Source organism: Hyperolius riggenbachi, chromosome 7, assembly GCF_040937935.1.
Source record: "Hyperolius riggenbachi isolate aHypRig1 chromosome 7, aHypRig1.pri, whole genome shotgun sequence".
NCBI classification, from domain to species: domain Eukaryota; kingdom Metazoa; phylum Chordata; class Amphibia; order Anura; family Hyperoliidae; genus Hyperolius; species Hyperolius riggenbachi.
Window position 1 is genome coordinate 11,561,382 of NC_090652.1, and position 15,531 is coordinate 11,576,912.

At 47.4% G+C, this 15,531-nt stretch overlaps 1 protein-coding gene across 1 annotated transcript in view; it reads right to left on the reverse strand.

Moving 5' to 3' along the window:
- Positions 1-982: 982 nt before the first annotated feature.
- Positions 983-15,531, reverse strand: part of CCDC78 (coiled-coil domain containing 78) — a 55,808-nt gene continuing 41,259 nt past the window's right edge. Inside the window, exons 10-15 of the mRNA XM_068243581.1 lie at positions 15,247-15,455; positions 12,271-12,445; positions 11,713-11,747; positions 8,371-8,449; positions 3,517-3,617; positions 983-2,668 (exon numbers count right to left, since the gene is read on the reverse strand). Coding sequence (XP_068099682.1) covers positions 2,548-2,668; positions 3,517-3,617; positions 8,371-8,449; positions 11,713-11,747; positions 12,271-12,445; positions 15,247-15,455 — 720 coding nt within the window. The 3' untranslated portion in view covers positions 983-2,547. The remainder of the gene's footprint in view (positions 2,669-3,516; positions 3,618-8,370; positions 8,450-11,712; positions 11,748-12,270; positions 12,446-15,246; positions 15,456-15,531) is intronic.

Consider the following 15,531-nt stretch of genomic DNA (forward strand, 5'->3'; position numbering starts at 1 on the left):
TTAGTCAGTGTTTGTCCATTGTAAAATGTTTCCTCTCCCTGATTTACATTCTGAAATGTATCACATGGTGACATCTTCACTGCTGGCAGGTGCAGCTCTGCGGAATATTCGGTTACTGAACGTTCTGAAGTCAGTGAAAATATACCTGGTCTCCCATAATGCTTTGGGAGGAGAATTATGCATAGCTAAACAGCCTAAGCTGTGACATCACTGGTAGGGCGTAACTATACACCAATATACAGCAAAATATACTGTAGATATAGGGAAGTGATTCTGATGCTGAAACCAGGATTATTACCATAAAAATGGGTATCCTCAATCATTTACTGCATTCTCCAACGTCACTACAGGGCCTCTTTAACCACTTAAGGACCAGCGGTCTCTGGGCACTTAAGGACCAGAGACCGCTGGTCCAATCCCGACGAAATCCCGACGAATCACCGCACATACCCGCCGCAACCGCCATCATCGCCGCTCGCCAGGACCCCCAGGACATAGACTCTGCCTGTCTCTATGACGGCAGAGTCATGTGAGCTGACCCTGTTTTTCAATGTAAGCCAATGGGAACGGCTTACATTGAAAGACTGGGCCAGGAGCCAATTAAATCGGCTCCTGCCCGGCTCACAAATGACTATGCCGTCATAGAGACAGGCAGAGCCTGTGAGATGCGGCGAAAATCGTCGGGTTTGAGCGGTGCGATCTTCGGGGAGCGGCGGAAACGGCAGATGCGTGCTGCGGACAGTGATTGAGATCTACGCCCTGCCAGCCAAAAGCGCACCAAAACAGGGCGTAGATTTCAATCACTGCGGTCCTTTAATGGTTAATATTATAACAGGAATATTATAACAAGGCCACCTGTAGCAGAATAATGCACGGCATAAACAGGACCCCAAATCATGTATGGCATAAATACTGTATTTGTTTCGGTCATCTTCTATTGTCATTTTCTGATACGTTTTGTTTTAAAATATTTTATTGTCATATTTATAGAAGAATACTTTTATCCTATTTTGATTTTTAAATATTAGATCTAATATATTTGTATAAAAAAAATACAAAACAACTATCTAAATATTTATATGCAATAAATAAAATTCTGTGATCTGGAACCTGAATCTTGTGGTGGCTTTGAGCATGTCGGCAATAGTGAATGACGGTGAAAGGGCCTGAGCTCCACAACAGACTGTTTTTGGGGGTAATGTCTATAAAACTGTACACAGCTGAAGTCAGCTTGGCCTCGAAGCAGGAAAAAAAAAAGGGAGCAGGAGCCCTTCCGGAAAAAAACAGCACTGCCGTAGGCGCCTATTATAAAAGCCGCAATTAGTGGCAAAGAAAAAATTTTGGGCGCATGGTGGCAGCCTCTTTTTGCACCTCCGGGTTAGGCACTACGGTGGGAGGGTTCTTAGGGTTAGGCACCACCAAGGAGGGTCTTATGTTTAGGCACTACAGTGGGAGGGATCTTAGGGTTAGGCACCACCAAGGAGGGTCTTATGGTTAGGCACTACGGTGGGAGGGATCTTAGGATTAGGCACCACCAAGGAGGGTCTTATGGTTAGGCACTACGGTGGGAGGGATCTTAGGATTAGGCACCACCAAGGAGGGTCTTATGGTTAGGCACTACGGTGGGAGGGATCTTAGGGTTAGGCACCACCAAGGAGGGTCTTATGTTTAGGCACTACGGTGGGAGGGTTCTTAGGGTTAGGCACCACCAAGGAGGGTCTTATGTTTAGGCACTACGGTGGGAGGGTTCTTAGGGTTAGGCACCATCAAGGAGGGTCTTATGGTTAGGCACTACAGTGGGAGGGATCTTAGGGTTAGGCACCACCAAGGAGGGTCTTATGGTTAGGCACTACAGTGGGAGGGATCTTAGGGTTAGGCACCACAAAGGAGGGTCTAATGGTTAGGCACTACAGTGGGAGGGATCTTAGGGTTAGGCACCACCAAGGAGGGTCTTATGGTTAGGCACTACGATGGGAGGGTTCTTAGGGTTAGGCACCACAAAGGAGGGTCTTATGGTTAGGCACTACGGTGGGAGGGATCTTAGGATTAGGCACCACCAAGGAGGGTCTTATGGTTAGGCACTACGGTGGGAGGGATCTTAGGGTTAGGCACCACCAGGGGAGGGTCTTATGGTTAGGCACTACGATGGGAGGGTTCTTAGGGTTAGGCACCACCAAGGAGGGTCTTATGGTTAGGCACTACGGTGGGAGGGTTCTTAGGGTTAGGCACCACCAGGGGAGGGTTTTAGCGTTAGGCACCACCAGAGGGGTCTTAGGGTTGGGCATCAGTAAATGGTGGGTTCTGTGTGAGAGAGTAGGGTTAGGTTTAGCCATAGTAAAATATCGGTAAATATGACCTATATTTTACTGTCGGAATTCAGTAGTAGAATATTGGTAATCTTAGCAATATTCTTCTATTGGCAAACCCCTGCATCCTTTTTTTCCAGGTGCCCTTTTACATGTATGTTGGCCTAGGCACAGGTGATTCTGCAGTGTCAGGCTATGGCTGTGTTGTGCAGTGCAGAGGAAGGCCTGCAGGGGGAGCTGGTCACATCTCATGGCTGGTCCGTCTCACTCTAGTTTGGTAGGAGTGCGGTGCTTCGGCGCTGAAGGCTCGCGGCCCCTCGTTGCCGAGAAGCTTGCGTAGACGCATGATCTCTTGTTTGTACCTGTGCAAGAAGAAAAATGCAAACATGAACCGGCCGGGTCATCGAGACAAATAGAAACGGAACTGAAACAACAGTGGAGCAGATGTCAGAGTAGTCAGATTTGCATGCTCATTGTATGCTGCTTGAATCTGGGCTAGTCCAATGCAGCTGCAGCGGGCTTGGGCATACAGCCAATCAGATTTCACCCATTCACCTCAATGGGATAATTGAAAAGGCTGCCATTCTTACAGTAATAAAGCCCCACACTTGGCACAGTTGGTCACTTGGTGACCGAGGTTACAAATTCAGGAAAAGTGGGTGGAGCCTATAACAGCTTATCAAAATTCACCTAATAATGTTCAAGGGGAATATTTAATTACTACCATTCTTGCACTGTTAATGGCACAGGTCTCAAACCTGGTACAGTTGGTCATTGGGTGACTGGGGTTCAAATTCAGAATAGGGGCGGAGCTACAAAGAGCCAATCAGATTTGTTTGCTTGATTTTAATGAGTATCTAATGCTGGGTACACACGATGCGATTTCCCGCTCGATAGACTGGGCGATCGATTATTTCCTACAGGTCCAATCGGGTCTCGATCGATACAGCGGTTTATTTTCTAATGCTAAGTGTGCAAAATCGACCACTGTATCGATTGAGACCCGATCAGACATGTCGGAAATAATTGATCGATTCCGTCCATCGAGAATCGAGTCCATCAAGAGATCGAGCGGGAAATCGCATCATGTGTACCCAGCATAACTTCTTTTCAGCGTTGCTTCAGCTTGAAGTATGAACTAGGCCATCGATTGACATTGGTTCTCAGTTGTCCTGTGCGTGTGGCACCCTTTATGTCGTAGTACACCTACCTTCCTAAGTGTTTGTCCACGTATTCCTGCAGCTCCACCACTTGTTCTTCCGCAACCACCGCCCGTGACATCAGCTGACTCCTCTCCCTCTCTAGCTCCTCCTTCAGGACAGAAGAGCACATTTCATTTGTACATTATTGACTTTATTTTAATAGAACTTGACGCCCAGTACAGTCTGATCTCAGTCATGTCAGGTGATAGCTTTACTAAACACCAACAGTCAAATGTTGGGTTTTTTTTGCATCAAGCAAGGCACCTGCAGCTAAAGCTCTGGTCATGTGACTCAGAATAGCACCTCCTACTAAACTTAAAGAGAATCTGTATTGTTAAAATCGCACAAAAGTAAACATACCAGTGCGTTAGGGGACATCTCCTATTCCCCTCTGTCACAATTTCGCAGCTCCCCGATGCATCAAAAGTAGTCAAAAAAAGTTTTTAAAAGTTTGTTTATAAACAAACAAAATGGCCACCAAAACAGGAAGTAGGTTGATGTACAGTATGTCCACACATAGAAAATACATCCAGACACAAGCAGGCTGTATAAAGCTTTCCTTTTGAATCTCAAGAGATAATTTGTGTGTTTACCTTCTTCCCCCTGCAGCTCTCATCCACTGAAGAATGACAGGCTGATCGTTTCTTGCTGCAGACAGCTCTGCAAGTGTCTCTAATTCATCAGTATGTGACAGCCCAGCCAGCTCAGAGGACGATTTATCCAGCTTGTAAAAGGCAGCTCTCTTCTCTCACTGACAAGAGAGCAGAGAGGCTGCCTAATGTAAATAACACACACGGGAGTGTGCATAGAGAGGGTGTGGGGGGGTCGCGTGCATAACAGATCAACAACACTGAAGAGTTGGCAGCCTTCCAGACTCAGGGCGACAAATCCGACAGGGGAAAGATGAGTTGATTTATTACAGAGACGATGATAGTAGAAAGTGCTGCAGTAAGCCAGAGCACATTAGAATAGGTTTAGGAACTTGTAGGATAGTAGAAAAAAGGATGACATTTTTTGTTACAGAGTCTCTTTAAATCTCTGGCAAACTTTAAGGTACAGTCCAGCATCTTCCAACAAGTATGTGGCATGACAGAGTCACTGGGTAGTGGGAGTTGAGGTCTGGCTATGTACAGCCTTCATTTACACAAATAAAACGTGTGCCCACTCTGTACTCGCCCCCACCTGACTGTGTGTAGCAGCCAGAAGCCTCCTGGCATGCCCAGTTCTGATTCTTTCCAATCTGTGCATGTCCAGGAGTAGTGATGGTCATGTTTAGGAGGAGCATGGGATTTGTTTGATCAGCTGATAGATTTGCAAAGCTCTGATTTTCTCTGATCACATCCTGCTTTAGCACATGATCATGACCAGCAAATCAGAGACTTACATATCTATCATCTGAATGACCTGATCACATACTTCTCCATGAGTTCTTCTAGAAATGACCACCACTACCCAGGGGGCTCTCGGCCACGGCCACCGTACACAGCCATGCAGGAGTATGATACACGGGTGCGCAGAGTGTACCATGCATGGGTAGGACTCAAAACTGGTTCAAGTCACAACCAGTTATGGGGTATACAGTGGCCAGATGGACGGGAGGCCGGAAGAAAGAAGTAGCTTGGAGGAATCAGAAGAGTCTATAGAACATTGAGGTAAGTACACACTGTATTCATAGTTTTCTCAGGTATACTTTAAATAGATTGTGTTTTACATCCATTAAAGTATACCCGAGGTGACATGTGACATGATGAGATAGACATGTGTATGTACAGTGCCTAGCGCACAAATAACTATGCTGTGTTCCTTTTTTTCTTTCTCTGCCTGAAAGAGTTAAATATCAGGTATGTAAGTGGCTGACTCAGTCCTGACTCAGACAGGAAGTGACTACAGTGTGACCTTCACTGATAAAAAAATTCCAACTATAAAACACTTTCTTAGCAGAAAATGGCTTCTGAGAGCAGGAAAGAGATAAAAAGGGGAATTTCTTATCAGTGAGGGTCAAACTGTAATCACTTCCTGTCTGAGTCAGGACTGAGTCAGCCACTTACATACCAGATATTTAACTCTTTCAGGCAGAGAAAGAAGAAAAAGGAACACAGCCTAGTTATTTGTGTGCTAGGCACTGTACATGTGACATGTCTATCTCATCATGTCACATGTCACTTCGGGTATCCTTTACTCTACTCTGGAATGCCCACCACTGCCACACGTGGCATCTGCCCAACATCATGCAGCCACAGTGTTACCATACCAAGAAGGAGAAGCTGGAGGTACATAGTGCCCCATTCAACCATTACAATGCTCATGTCCTGCTGTTTGGATATGAAAATAAAGACTTTAAAGACCACAGTTGGTTGAAGGGAGTGTTTTCGAATATGGCCATTTTTTAAGGCATAAGTTCTGAGAAAATGTGACTATTTCGCACCCCTTTGAATGTTGAGGTGTTTCTAGTTGCCGGAGCAGGGACTAAAGTAATGGATAAAGGGATGTTTAGGCTAAATAAAAGCCTGGTACTCACCTTCAATTTTGATTGGCCAATTTTACCTCCTCCATGCAGTAGGAGGGTCAACAAATATTGAATACTATGAGTAGATTGTGTAGGTAATCCCTAATACTACTTGGAGGTGGTAAAATTGTCCAATGATTGGCCAATCACAATTGAAGGTGTGTGCCAGGCTTTAGATCACCAGGAAGGCTAAAGCATATATTAGGAGGGTTGTGGTTAGGCTCAGGGACCACTAATGTTCTTTTGCTATAGTAAACTATCCTCAGACCATACTTCTATTACTGTCTGCAGCTGTGAATCAATCTGTGGAGTCCCTGCTATTCCCCTAGCTGGATTCTGATTAGTGGCTGCAGAGGAAGTTGTTACTGATAACTCTTAAGGTGGCCACTAATGATCCAACCTTTTTCATCCAATCTTACCATTTCTATGTAATATAAGGTAACTGCCTGAAGTATCCATTCAGTATATTCACTCAATTTACCCTTATACTACATAGATTTGGTAAGATTGGATGAAAAAGATTGGATCATTAGTGGCCACCATTAGAAGGTGTGGCTTGCTGTACATAGTCACATAGCTACATAGATATTTGGGTTAAAAAAAGACATACCAGAAAACAAAGTACAACACCAGCCTGCTCCCTCACATATCACTGCTGATCCAGAGGAAGGCACAACACCAGCCTGCTCCCTCACATATCCCTGCTGATCCAGAGGAAGGTACAACACCAGCCTGCACCCTCACATATCCCTGCTGATCCAGAGGAAGGCACAACACCAGCCTGCACCCTCACATATCCCTGCTGATCCAGAGGAAGACACAACACCAGCCCGCTCCCTCACATATCCCTGCTGATCCAGAGGAAGACACAACACCAGCCCGCTCCCTCACATATCCCTGCTGATCCAGAGGAAGCCACAACACCAGCCTGCACGCTCACATATCCCTGCTGATCCAGAGGAAGGCACAACACCAGCCTGCTCCCTCACGTATCCCTGCTGATCCAGAGGAAGGTACAACACCAGCCTGCACCCTCACATATCCCTGCTGATCCAGAGGAAGGCACAACACCAGCATGCTCCCTCACATATCCCTGCTGATCCAGAGGAAGGCACAACACCAGCCTGCTCCCTCACATATCCCTGCTGATCCAGAGGAAGGCACAACACCAGCCTGCTCCCTCACATATCCCTGCTGATCCAGAGGAAGGTACAACACCAGCCTGCACCCTCACATATCCCTGCTGATCCAGAGGAAGGCACAACACCAGCCTGCACCCTCACATATCCCTGCTGATCCAGAGGAAGGTACAACACCAGCCTGCTCCCTCACATATCCCTGCTGATCCAGAGGTAGGCACAACACCAGCCTGCACCCTCACATATCCCTGCTGATCCAGAGGAAGGTACAACACCAGCCTGCACCCTCACATATCCCTGCTGATCCAGAGGAAGGCACAACACCAGCCTGCTCCCTCACATATCCCTGCTGATCCAGAGGAAGGCACAACACCAGCCTGCACCCTCACATATCCCTGCTGATCCAGAGGAAGGTACAACACCAGCCTGCTCCCTCACATATCCCTGCTGATCCAGAGGTAGGCACAACACCAGCCTGCACCCTCACATATCCCTGCTGATCCAGAGGAAGGTACAACACCAGCCTGCTCCCTCACATATCCCTGCTGATCCAGAGGAAGGTACAACACCAGCCTGCTCCCTCACATATCCCTGCTGATCCAGAGGAAGGTACAACACCAGCCTGCTCACTCATATATCACTGCTGATCCAGAGGAAGGCACAACACCAGCCTGCACCCTCACATATCCCTGCTGATCCAGAGGAAGGTGCAACACCAGCCTGCTCCCTCACATATCCCTGCTGATCCAGAGGCACAACTCCAGCCTGCTCCCTCACATATCCCTGCTGATCCAGAGGAAGACACAACACCAGCCTGCACCCTCACATATTCCTGTTGATCCAGAGGAACACACAACACCAGCCTGCACCCTCACATATCCTTGCTGATCCAGAGGAAGGCACAACACCAGCCTGCTCCCTCACATATCCCTGTTGATCCAGAGGAAGGCGAAAAACCCTTACAAGGCATGGTCCAATTAGCCCCAAAAGGGAAAAAAATCCTTCCTGACTCCAGATGGCAATCAGATAAAATCCCTGGATCAACATCTTTAGGCATTACCTAGTAATTGTAGTAGCCATGGATGTCTTTCAACGCAAGGAAAGCCACCAAGCCCCCTTTAAATGCAGATATAGAATTTGCCATAACTACTTCCTGTGGCAATGCGTTTCACATCTTAATCACTCTTACTGTGGGCGGCCATTATTGTTGTACTGACCTGTGTGTTGTGGGTAAACTCCCTCAGCTGTTTCCTGATCTCTCCCCATTGCTCCTCATTCAGCTGTCCATGTCCGGAGCTGTACAATAAAGAAGACACTCCGGTTACTGGATCCCTGAACAGCCTTTGGGGGATTCTGATATGCAGAGGACTCTACAACGGTGCTGGTGAAATGGATTATGGGAGCTCCTGAGGGGAGCCGAGTTTTGGCAATGGCTGCAGCACATGGACACACACACCAGAGCTGGACCCACTTAGTTGGGTAGCAGGGCTGGTTCTAGTAACAATAGGGCCACCAAGAAAAATTAACTGACTACCCCCTGACCGACCCCCCGACCAACCACACCTCCCTCTCCCTCCTTCCCTAAAGCGGCATTAGGGGCCCTTAATCCCCAATAACCCCCAGGGCCCCAAAACTTGCCGCCGGCCCCCAGGTCAGCCCCCATCCCCCCTCACTTACCTGTTGCTCCCCAGGCCCTCGACAGAGTCTTCGGCAGAGTGGTGTCTCACCTGTCCCGGCAAGCTTTCTCCTTTGTCAGTCCATGGCTCTATGTTTCCCGTCTTTATCCTCGTAGGGGCGACTCTCTCATGGTATTATGTAATAACATGCAGCGGGTCACTGAGAAGATGCAGCCAGAAGTGGATGAAGACAGGGACTCACAGAGGAACAGCGCCCCCGCATGGACAGGGGAGACACTACTCTGTCAAGGATTCTGCGGGGTCCCTGGGGAGCACAGTTAAAGGGAACCTGAGCACTGGGTAAAAAATGAAATATTGAATTACCTGGGGCTTCCTCCAGCCCAGCGTAGGCCACAAGGCCCCCTGGCATCCTCCTGGCTCCTCTCCCGGTCCCGGCTAGTGGTGTTATTACACCAGCCAGCGTAAGAGTCCTGTACATGCGTGGTTCTCTAACATTGAACTACGCATGTGCAGGACTCTAGCTGGCCGGCGTGAAGGCGCTAAGTAAGGGAGAGGGAAGCAGACCTGATGACTTCGGGCCCAAGTCATCTGATCATGGAGCCGGGAGCGGGAGAGGACTACTTGCGGCCTACGCTGGACTGGAGGGAGCCCCGGGTAAGTCAATATTTCATATTTTACCCAGTGCTCATGGTCCCTTTAAGTTGTGAACCATACATCATACTTGCTGAAATCTGTCGGAAATCTATCTGTAGTGAGTGGGCAGGCAATAGATCTAATCAGAGAGGGATCTACCTATTTGGTGGTAGATCGAGAGATGTACGGCCACCTTAACTTCCCAGCTGTAGCCAGCTACATTAATACAGTAGTTGGCAAAAGTATTCAGCCCCCTTGAAGTTTTCCATATTTTGTCATATTACTGCCACAAACATTAATCAATTTTATTGGAATTCCACGTGAAAGACCAATACAATACAAAGTGGTGTACACGTGAGAAGTGAAACAAAAATCATACATGATTCCAAACATTTTTTACAAATCAATAACTGCAAAGTGGGGTGTGCGTAATTATTCGGCCCCCTAAGTCAATGCTTTGTAGAACCACCTTTTGCTGCAATTACAGCTGCCAGTCTTTTAGGGTATGTCTCTACCAGCTTTGCACATCTAGGAGACTGAAATCCTTGCCCATTCTTCTTTGCAAAACAGCTCCAGCTCAGTCAGATTAGATGGACAGCGTTTGTGAACAGCAGTTTTCAGATCTTGCCACAGATTCTCAATTGGATTTAGATCTGGACTTTGACTGGGCCATTCTAATACATGGATATGTTTTGTTTTAAACCATTCCATTGTTGCTTTGGCTTTATGTTTAGGGTCGTTGTCCTGCTGGAAAGTGAACCTGCGCCCCAGTCTCAAGTCTTTTGCAGACTCCAAGAGGTTTTCTTCCAAGATTGCCCTGTATTTGGCTCCATCCATCTTCCCGTCAACTCTGACCAGCTTCCCTGTGCCTGCTGAAGAGAAGCACCCCCAGAGCATGATGCTGCCACCACCATATATGACAGTGGGGATGGTATGTTCTGAGTGATGTGCAGTATTAGTTTTCTGCCACACATAGCGTTTTGCAATTTTGGTCTCATCTGACCAGAGCACCTTCTTCCACATATTTGCTGTGTCCCCCACATGGCTTGTGGCAAACTGCAAACGGGACTTCTTATGCTTTTCTGTTAACAATGGCTTTCTTCTTGCCACTCTTCCATAAAGGCCAACTTTGTGCAGTGCGAGACTAATAGTTGTCCTCAGAGCAGGGACAAGGTCATCCAGCAACCAAGGCTGAGACACCTAAGTGCGCCCCTCCATCCCTCCCACCCCAGCTGTCACACACTGATTGCTATTAGACTAAGAGGGCCACAGGGCCCACAACCTCACCAACACCTTAATCTCTAGTTATCTGGCTTGCAGTCACTGCTATGTATCCCCTTTTCTTATTTCTTTCTGCTTCATACACAATTAGGAATGACAGCTGAATGAATTGTGCGCCCCCTCCTACACTGCGCCCTGAGGCTGGAGCCTCTCCAGCCTATGCCTCGGCCCGGCCCTGGTTGTCCTATGGACAGATTCCCCCACCTGAGCTGTAGATCTCTGCAGCTCGTCCAGAGTCACCATGGGGCTCTGACTGCATTTCTGATCAAAGCTCTCCTTGTTCGGCCTGTGAGTTTAGGTGGACGGCCTTGTCTTGGTAGGTTTACAGTTGTGCCATACTCCTTCCATTTCTGAATGAGCGCTTGAACAGTGCTCCGTGGGATGTTCAAGGCTTTGGAAATCTTTTTGTAGCCTAAGCCTGCTTTACATCTCTCAATAACTTTATCCCTGACCTGTATTGTGTGTTCTTTGGACTTCATGGTGTTGTTGCTCCCAATATTCTCTTAGACAACCTCTGAGGCCGTCACAGAGCAGCTGTATTTGTACTGACATTGGATTACACACAGGCATACTCTATTTAGTCATTAGCACTCATCGGGCAATGTCTATGGACAACTGACTGCACTCAGACCAAAGGGGGCTGAATAATTACTCACACCCCACTTTGCAGTTGTTGATTTGTAAAAAAAAATGTTTGGAATGATGTATGATTTTCGTTCCACTTCTCATGTGTACACCACTTTGTATTGGTCTTTCATGTGGAATTCCAATAAAATTGATTCATGTTTGTGGCAGTAGTGTGACAAAATGTGGAAAACTTCAAGGGGGCCGAATACTTTTGCAAACCACTGTATATAGTGTGAAAGACACCTCGTTGTCTGTGCTATAAAAATGTATTATGGTGTATCCGATAATGCAGCCAGTTGCCAGAAAGATCAGAGCCTTACAAATATTAAAACAAATGAATAACTGACAGTCTTGTTTCTCTCCTTCCCTCCCAATACTTACTTTTGATTGGATATTCTATTCTCCTGTAGATGCTTCTGAAAATGAGATATTACACAGTTAGTAAAGAATGAAATTGAAGGCATATCAGACTTACCTACACTGGGGTCCCTCGGGCTGCCTATACTGAGGGGGCTACCTATACCAGTGTAGCAGTGGTGGGGACAATTTCAGGCTTTCTATACTGGGAGGGGCGGGGGGCCTACCTATTGGGAGGGTACAGCTGGCTACCATTACTAGAGGGCTACTTAAAACTGGGGTCCCTTTAACTTCTTTTTTTTGGGGGGGACACAACAAAAAGTTTGCTATGGAACCCCGTGATATGTAACCCCCTGCATACACCCTAGGTGGTTCTTGGCCGAGGCAGAGAGAGGGAGCTACCTCTATTCATAATCTAGCGTGTGTGTATGTCGCTGAGAGATCCTCATCCCCCTCCCACTGCAAAATGTTCCGCCTCCTCCCTCTTCCATAGCAACAGAACGCGTTGCTAGTCTGTGGACCAGTGATGTTGGCCACCCCTACAGTGGATCCTTGCAGAAGATCCCAGCATCCCATACCAACCTTCTCCTTCAAATCCTGGAGCTGTGTCTCCAGCCTGGCCTTGTCCTCCCGCAGACGGTTCAGTTCCAACACAGATTGGGTCTGCAATTCGGGGTCTGTAATGGAGAAGTGATGTTCTGGAGGTCCAGGATCCACATCACTGTTCCCCAGAGCCATGATCTGCTCCCTCTGCATCCTGCAAGACAAGACGGGATGGTTATCTCACGAGTATGGGCCTTACCCTAAACTCACCGAGCAGCAGAGCAACCATGGATGATTGTCGCTATACATTGACTTCCTCTGTTTGTACCACAGTAGTGCAGATTTTGGTGGCATTATAGAGCCAGGAGAATTTCAGGAGATGAAAGGTCATCATACACATGTATACATCAGTTTAGCAGAGGCAGCAGCCAGAGGCAATAAGGTTTTTCTGAAGAAAATTGGTATTAATAATTATTACACTGAGTGCCAAAAAAATGAGAGACACCCTCAAATAAAGAGTTGGTCCACCATTAGCTCTGATCACAGCTGATATTATTCTTGGCATGGACTCCACAAGACGCTGATACCGTTGCTGAGGAATGGTGGCCCATGCTGACATAATGGCAGCTCTAACTTGGGTTAGATTGGATGGTGGCGTTTCTAATCTTTGAAGTGATCTATTGACTATCGACTTCGTCCCACAAATGCTCAATAGGATTGAGGTCAGGGGACTGAGCTGGTCATGGAAGCAGGTTAAACTCTGACTGATGTTCATCAAACTATTTTGAGATTGATCTAGCATGGTGGCAATGGCCCACAACAGGTGTCTTTTTCTATTTTTCTGTTTCAAAGGCACTCTTGATGGTCTCCTGCTTCTGAAGCCCATCTTTTGCTAAAGTCCATCTTGTTGTGCACTGGGATATGCTTTGCAATACACCTCCATTGAATTCAGCTGTAGTATGTCATGTTGTTGCCCTTCTGTTGCTGCAGATGTGTGTTTCTCGCCTCTCTCTCGTTCACCAGCCTTTTTCCACCAGAATAGTCCTTATCATTTGAAGTTTTTTTTTTTCCCCCTCAACTACCACTCTCTAAACACCTAAGATACTGACATTAACTTCTGTAATTACTACTTTGTCTGAAACTGAGCGTTCCTTATATAAGCAACTCTGCATTGTTACGTCACTCTACACCACTGCTGGACTGGTTTTCGTTCAAGTAAGGGCGTTCTGTAATTTTTGGGCCACTCGGCATATGTACGACGTGCACTTCTAAAAAACATATAGAATACTTCTGCCCAGTATGGTCAAATAGTGTTTTAAAGAGACTCTGAAGCGAAAAAAAACTGCTATTTTTACCTGGTAGTTTGCTTCAGTGGTCTCAGTAGATGTAAACCGCAGCAAAACGAGGGGTTTAGACCCTCCAAATCCCGGGGCAAACATCCACGACCATCTTGGTCGTGGATTGTGCTGCCCTGAGAGGCAGAGCTTTCAGCTGCAGCTCTGCCTCTCCTGACGCCCATCACCGTGCGGATCTCCGCCTCTCCCTGCCCCTCTCTGTGAAGGAAGAGTGAGAGGGGCGGGGAGAGGCGGCAATCCATGGCGATTGACATCAGGAGAGGCAGAGCTGCAGCTGAAAGCTCTGCCTCTTTCAGGAAGTGCCAGATGGATTGCCCCCCGGGGATTTTGGGGGGTCTAAAGCCCTCGTTTTGCGGCGGTTTACATCTACTGAGAGTACTGAAGCGAACTAGAAGGTAAAAATAGCAATTTTTGTACACTTCAGTCTCTCTTTAAGGGCTGGTTCACTCTGCGCCACATTCAAACGCTGGCGTTATTTTACGCCAGCGTTTACCGCTAGCTTTTGAAGGCTTTTGGGAAGCTTTCAAGGCTAGCGGTTCGGGTCCCTACACTGGTTTCCCGGCATTTACCGCCTCTGAGAGCAACATGTTGCTTTTGAGACGCGGTGCTGGGATCTACCACCAGGCTTTCATGAAAACCTGCAAAAGCATGCCCCGAATAATCCCATTCACTTGAATGGGACGGCGGTAGATCCCGAAAAATGTTACGTCTAAAACGTCACATTAAAGGGACACCGTAGGGGTCGGGGGGAAAATGAGTTGAACTTACCCGGGGCTTCTAATGGTCCCCCGCAGACATCCTGTGCCTGCGCAGCCACTCACTGATGCTCCGGCCCCGCCTCCGGTTCACTTCTGGAATTTCAGACTTTAAAGTCTGAAAACCACTGCGCCTGCGTTGCCATGTCCTCAATCCCGCTGATGTCACCAGGAACATACTGGTCTGTGTCAGCGCAGTACGCTCCTAGTGACATCAGCGGGATCGAGGACACGGCAACGCAGGCGCAGTGGTTTTCAGACTTTAAAGTCTGAAATTCCAGAAGTGAACCGGAGGCAGGGCCGGAGCATTGGTGAGTGGCTGGGCAGGCACAGGATGTCTGCGGGGAACCATTAGAAGCCCCGGGTAAGTTCAACTCATTTTCCCCCGACCCCCCTACAGTATTCCTTTAAACATTGGAAAAACGTCTGTCTGAACCAGCACTAAAGTAATTTTAAAAGGGAAGGCTAACTGCTGGTTCTGTATACATATGGGCAATAAACGTTTAACAGGATTTATAATTCTGTGCTTCCTATGGATTGAAACTAATTGGTTTAACTCTGCCTGTAAAAGTGCCCATTAATGATCCAATTTCTTTCACAATCGACTAACCGATCTGATCATTATAAACGATTGGAAACGATCCTTCGGGCCCACCAACGGAGGGGAAAATGATAAGGGATCCAATCAGACTAAAAGAATCGTTCTGAAATTCTAATCGACAGTCGTCAATTGGCACCATTAGCGTTACCTGATCCGATCAATCGTTCGGAAGACAGATAAGGGGGCCCTATAATCACAGGGTAGTTTATCCAATCAGATTCTAGTGTCAGAGGGTCACGCTTCACCTGTAATGCAGAAATATCTCTCTGTGTGTGGATGCTGTGCACACGTTGGTAGTGCTCACCGATAGGCAATAAGAAGGCTCTCGTGTTTTTTCACCAGGTTCTGCATTCTCTTTTTGTACTGCCGGGTGGCGCTGGCGAGCTGCTCCTCTCTGGACCTGTGCGAGGATTTGATGTCACTCAGCATGCTGTCCACATACTGCTTCATGCGGGCGGGCTCCAGCTGGGATTTACCACCGGTGCCATTTCCCAGACTCCCATCCACGTAATCCTAAACATAAAAGACAACACACACGTCACCAACCAGCCACGGAAGGCCACGTAATAGACCGGGAGATGGAGGACTG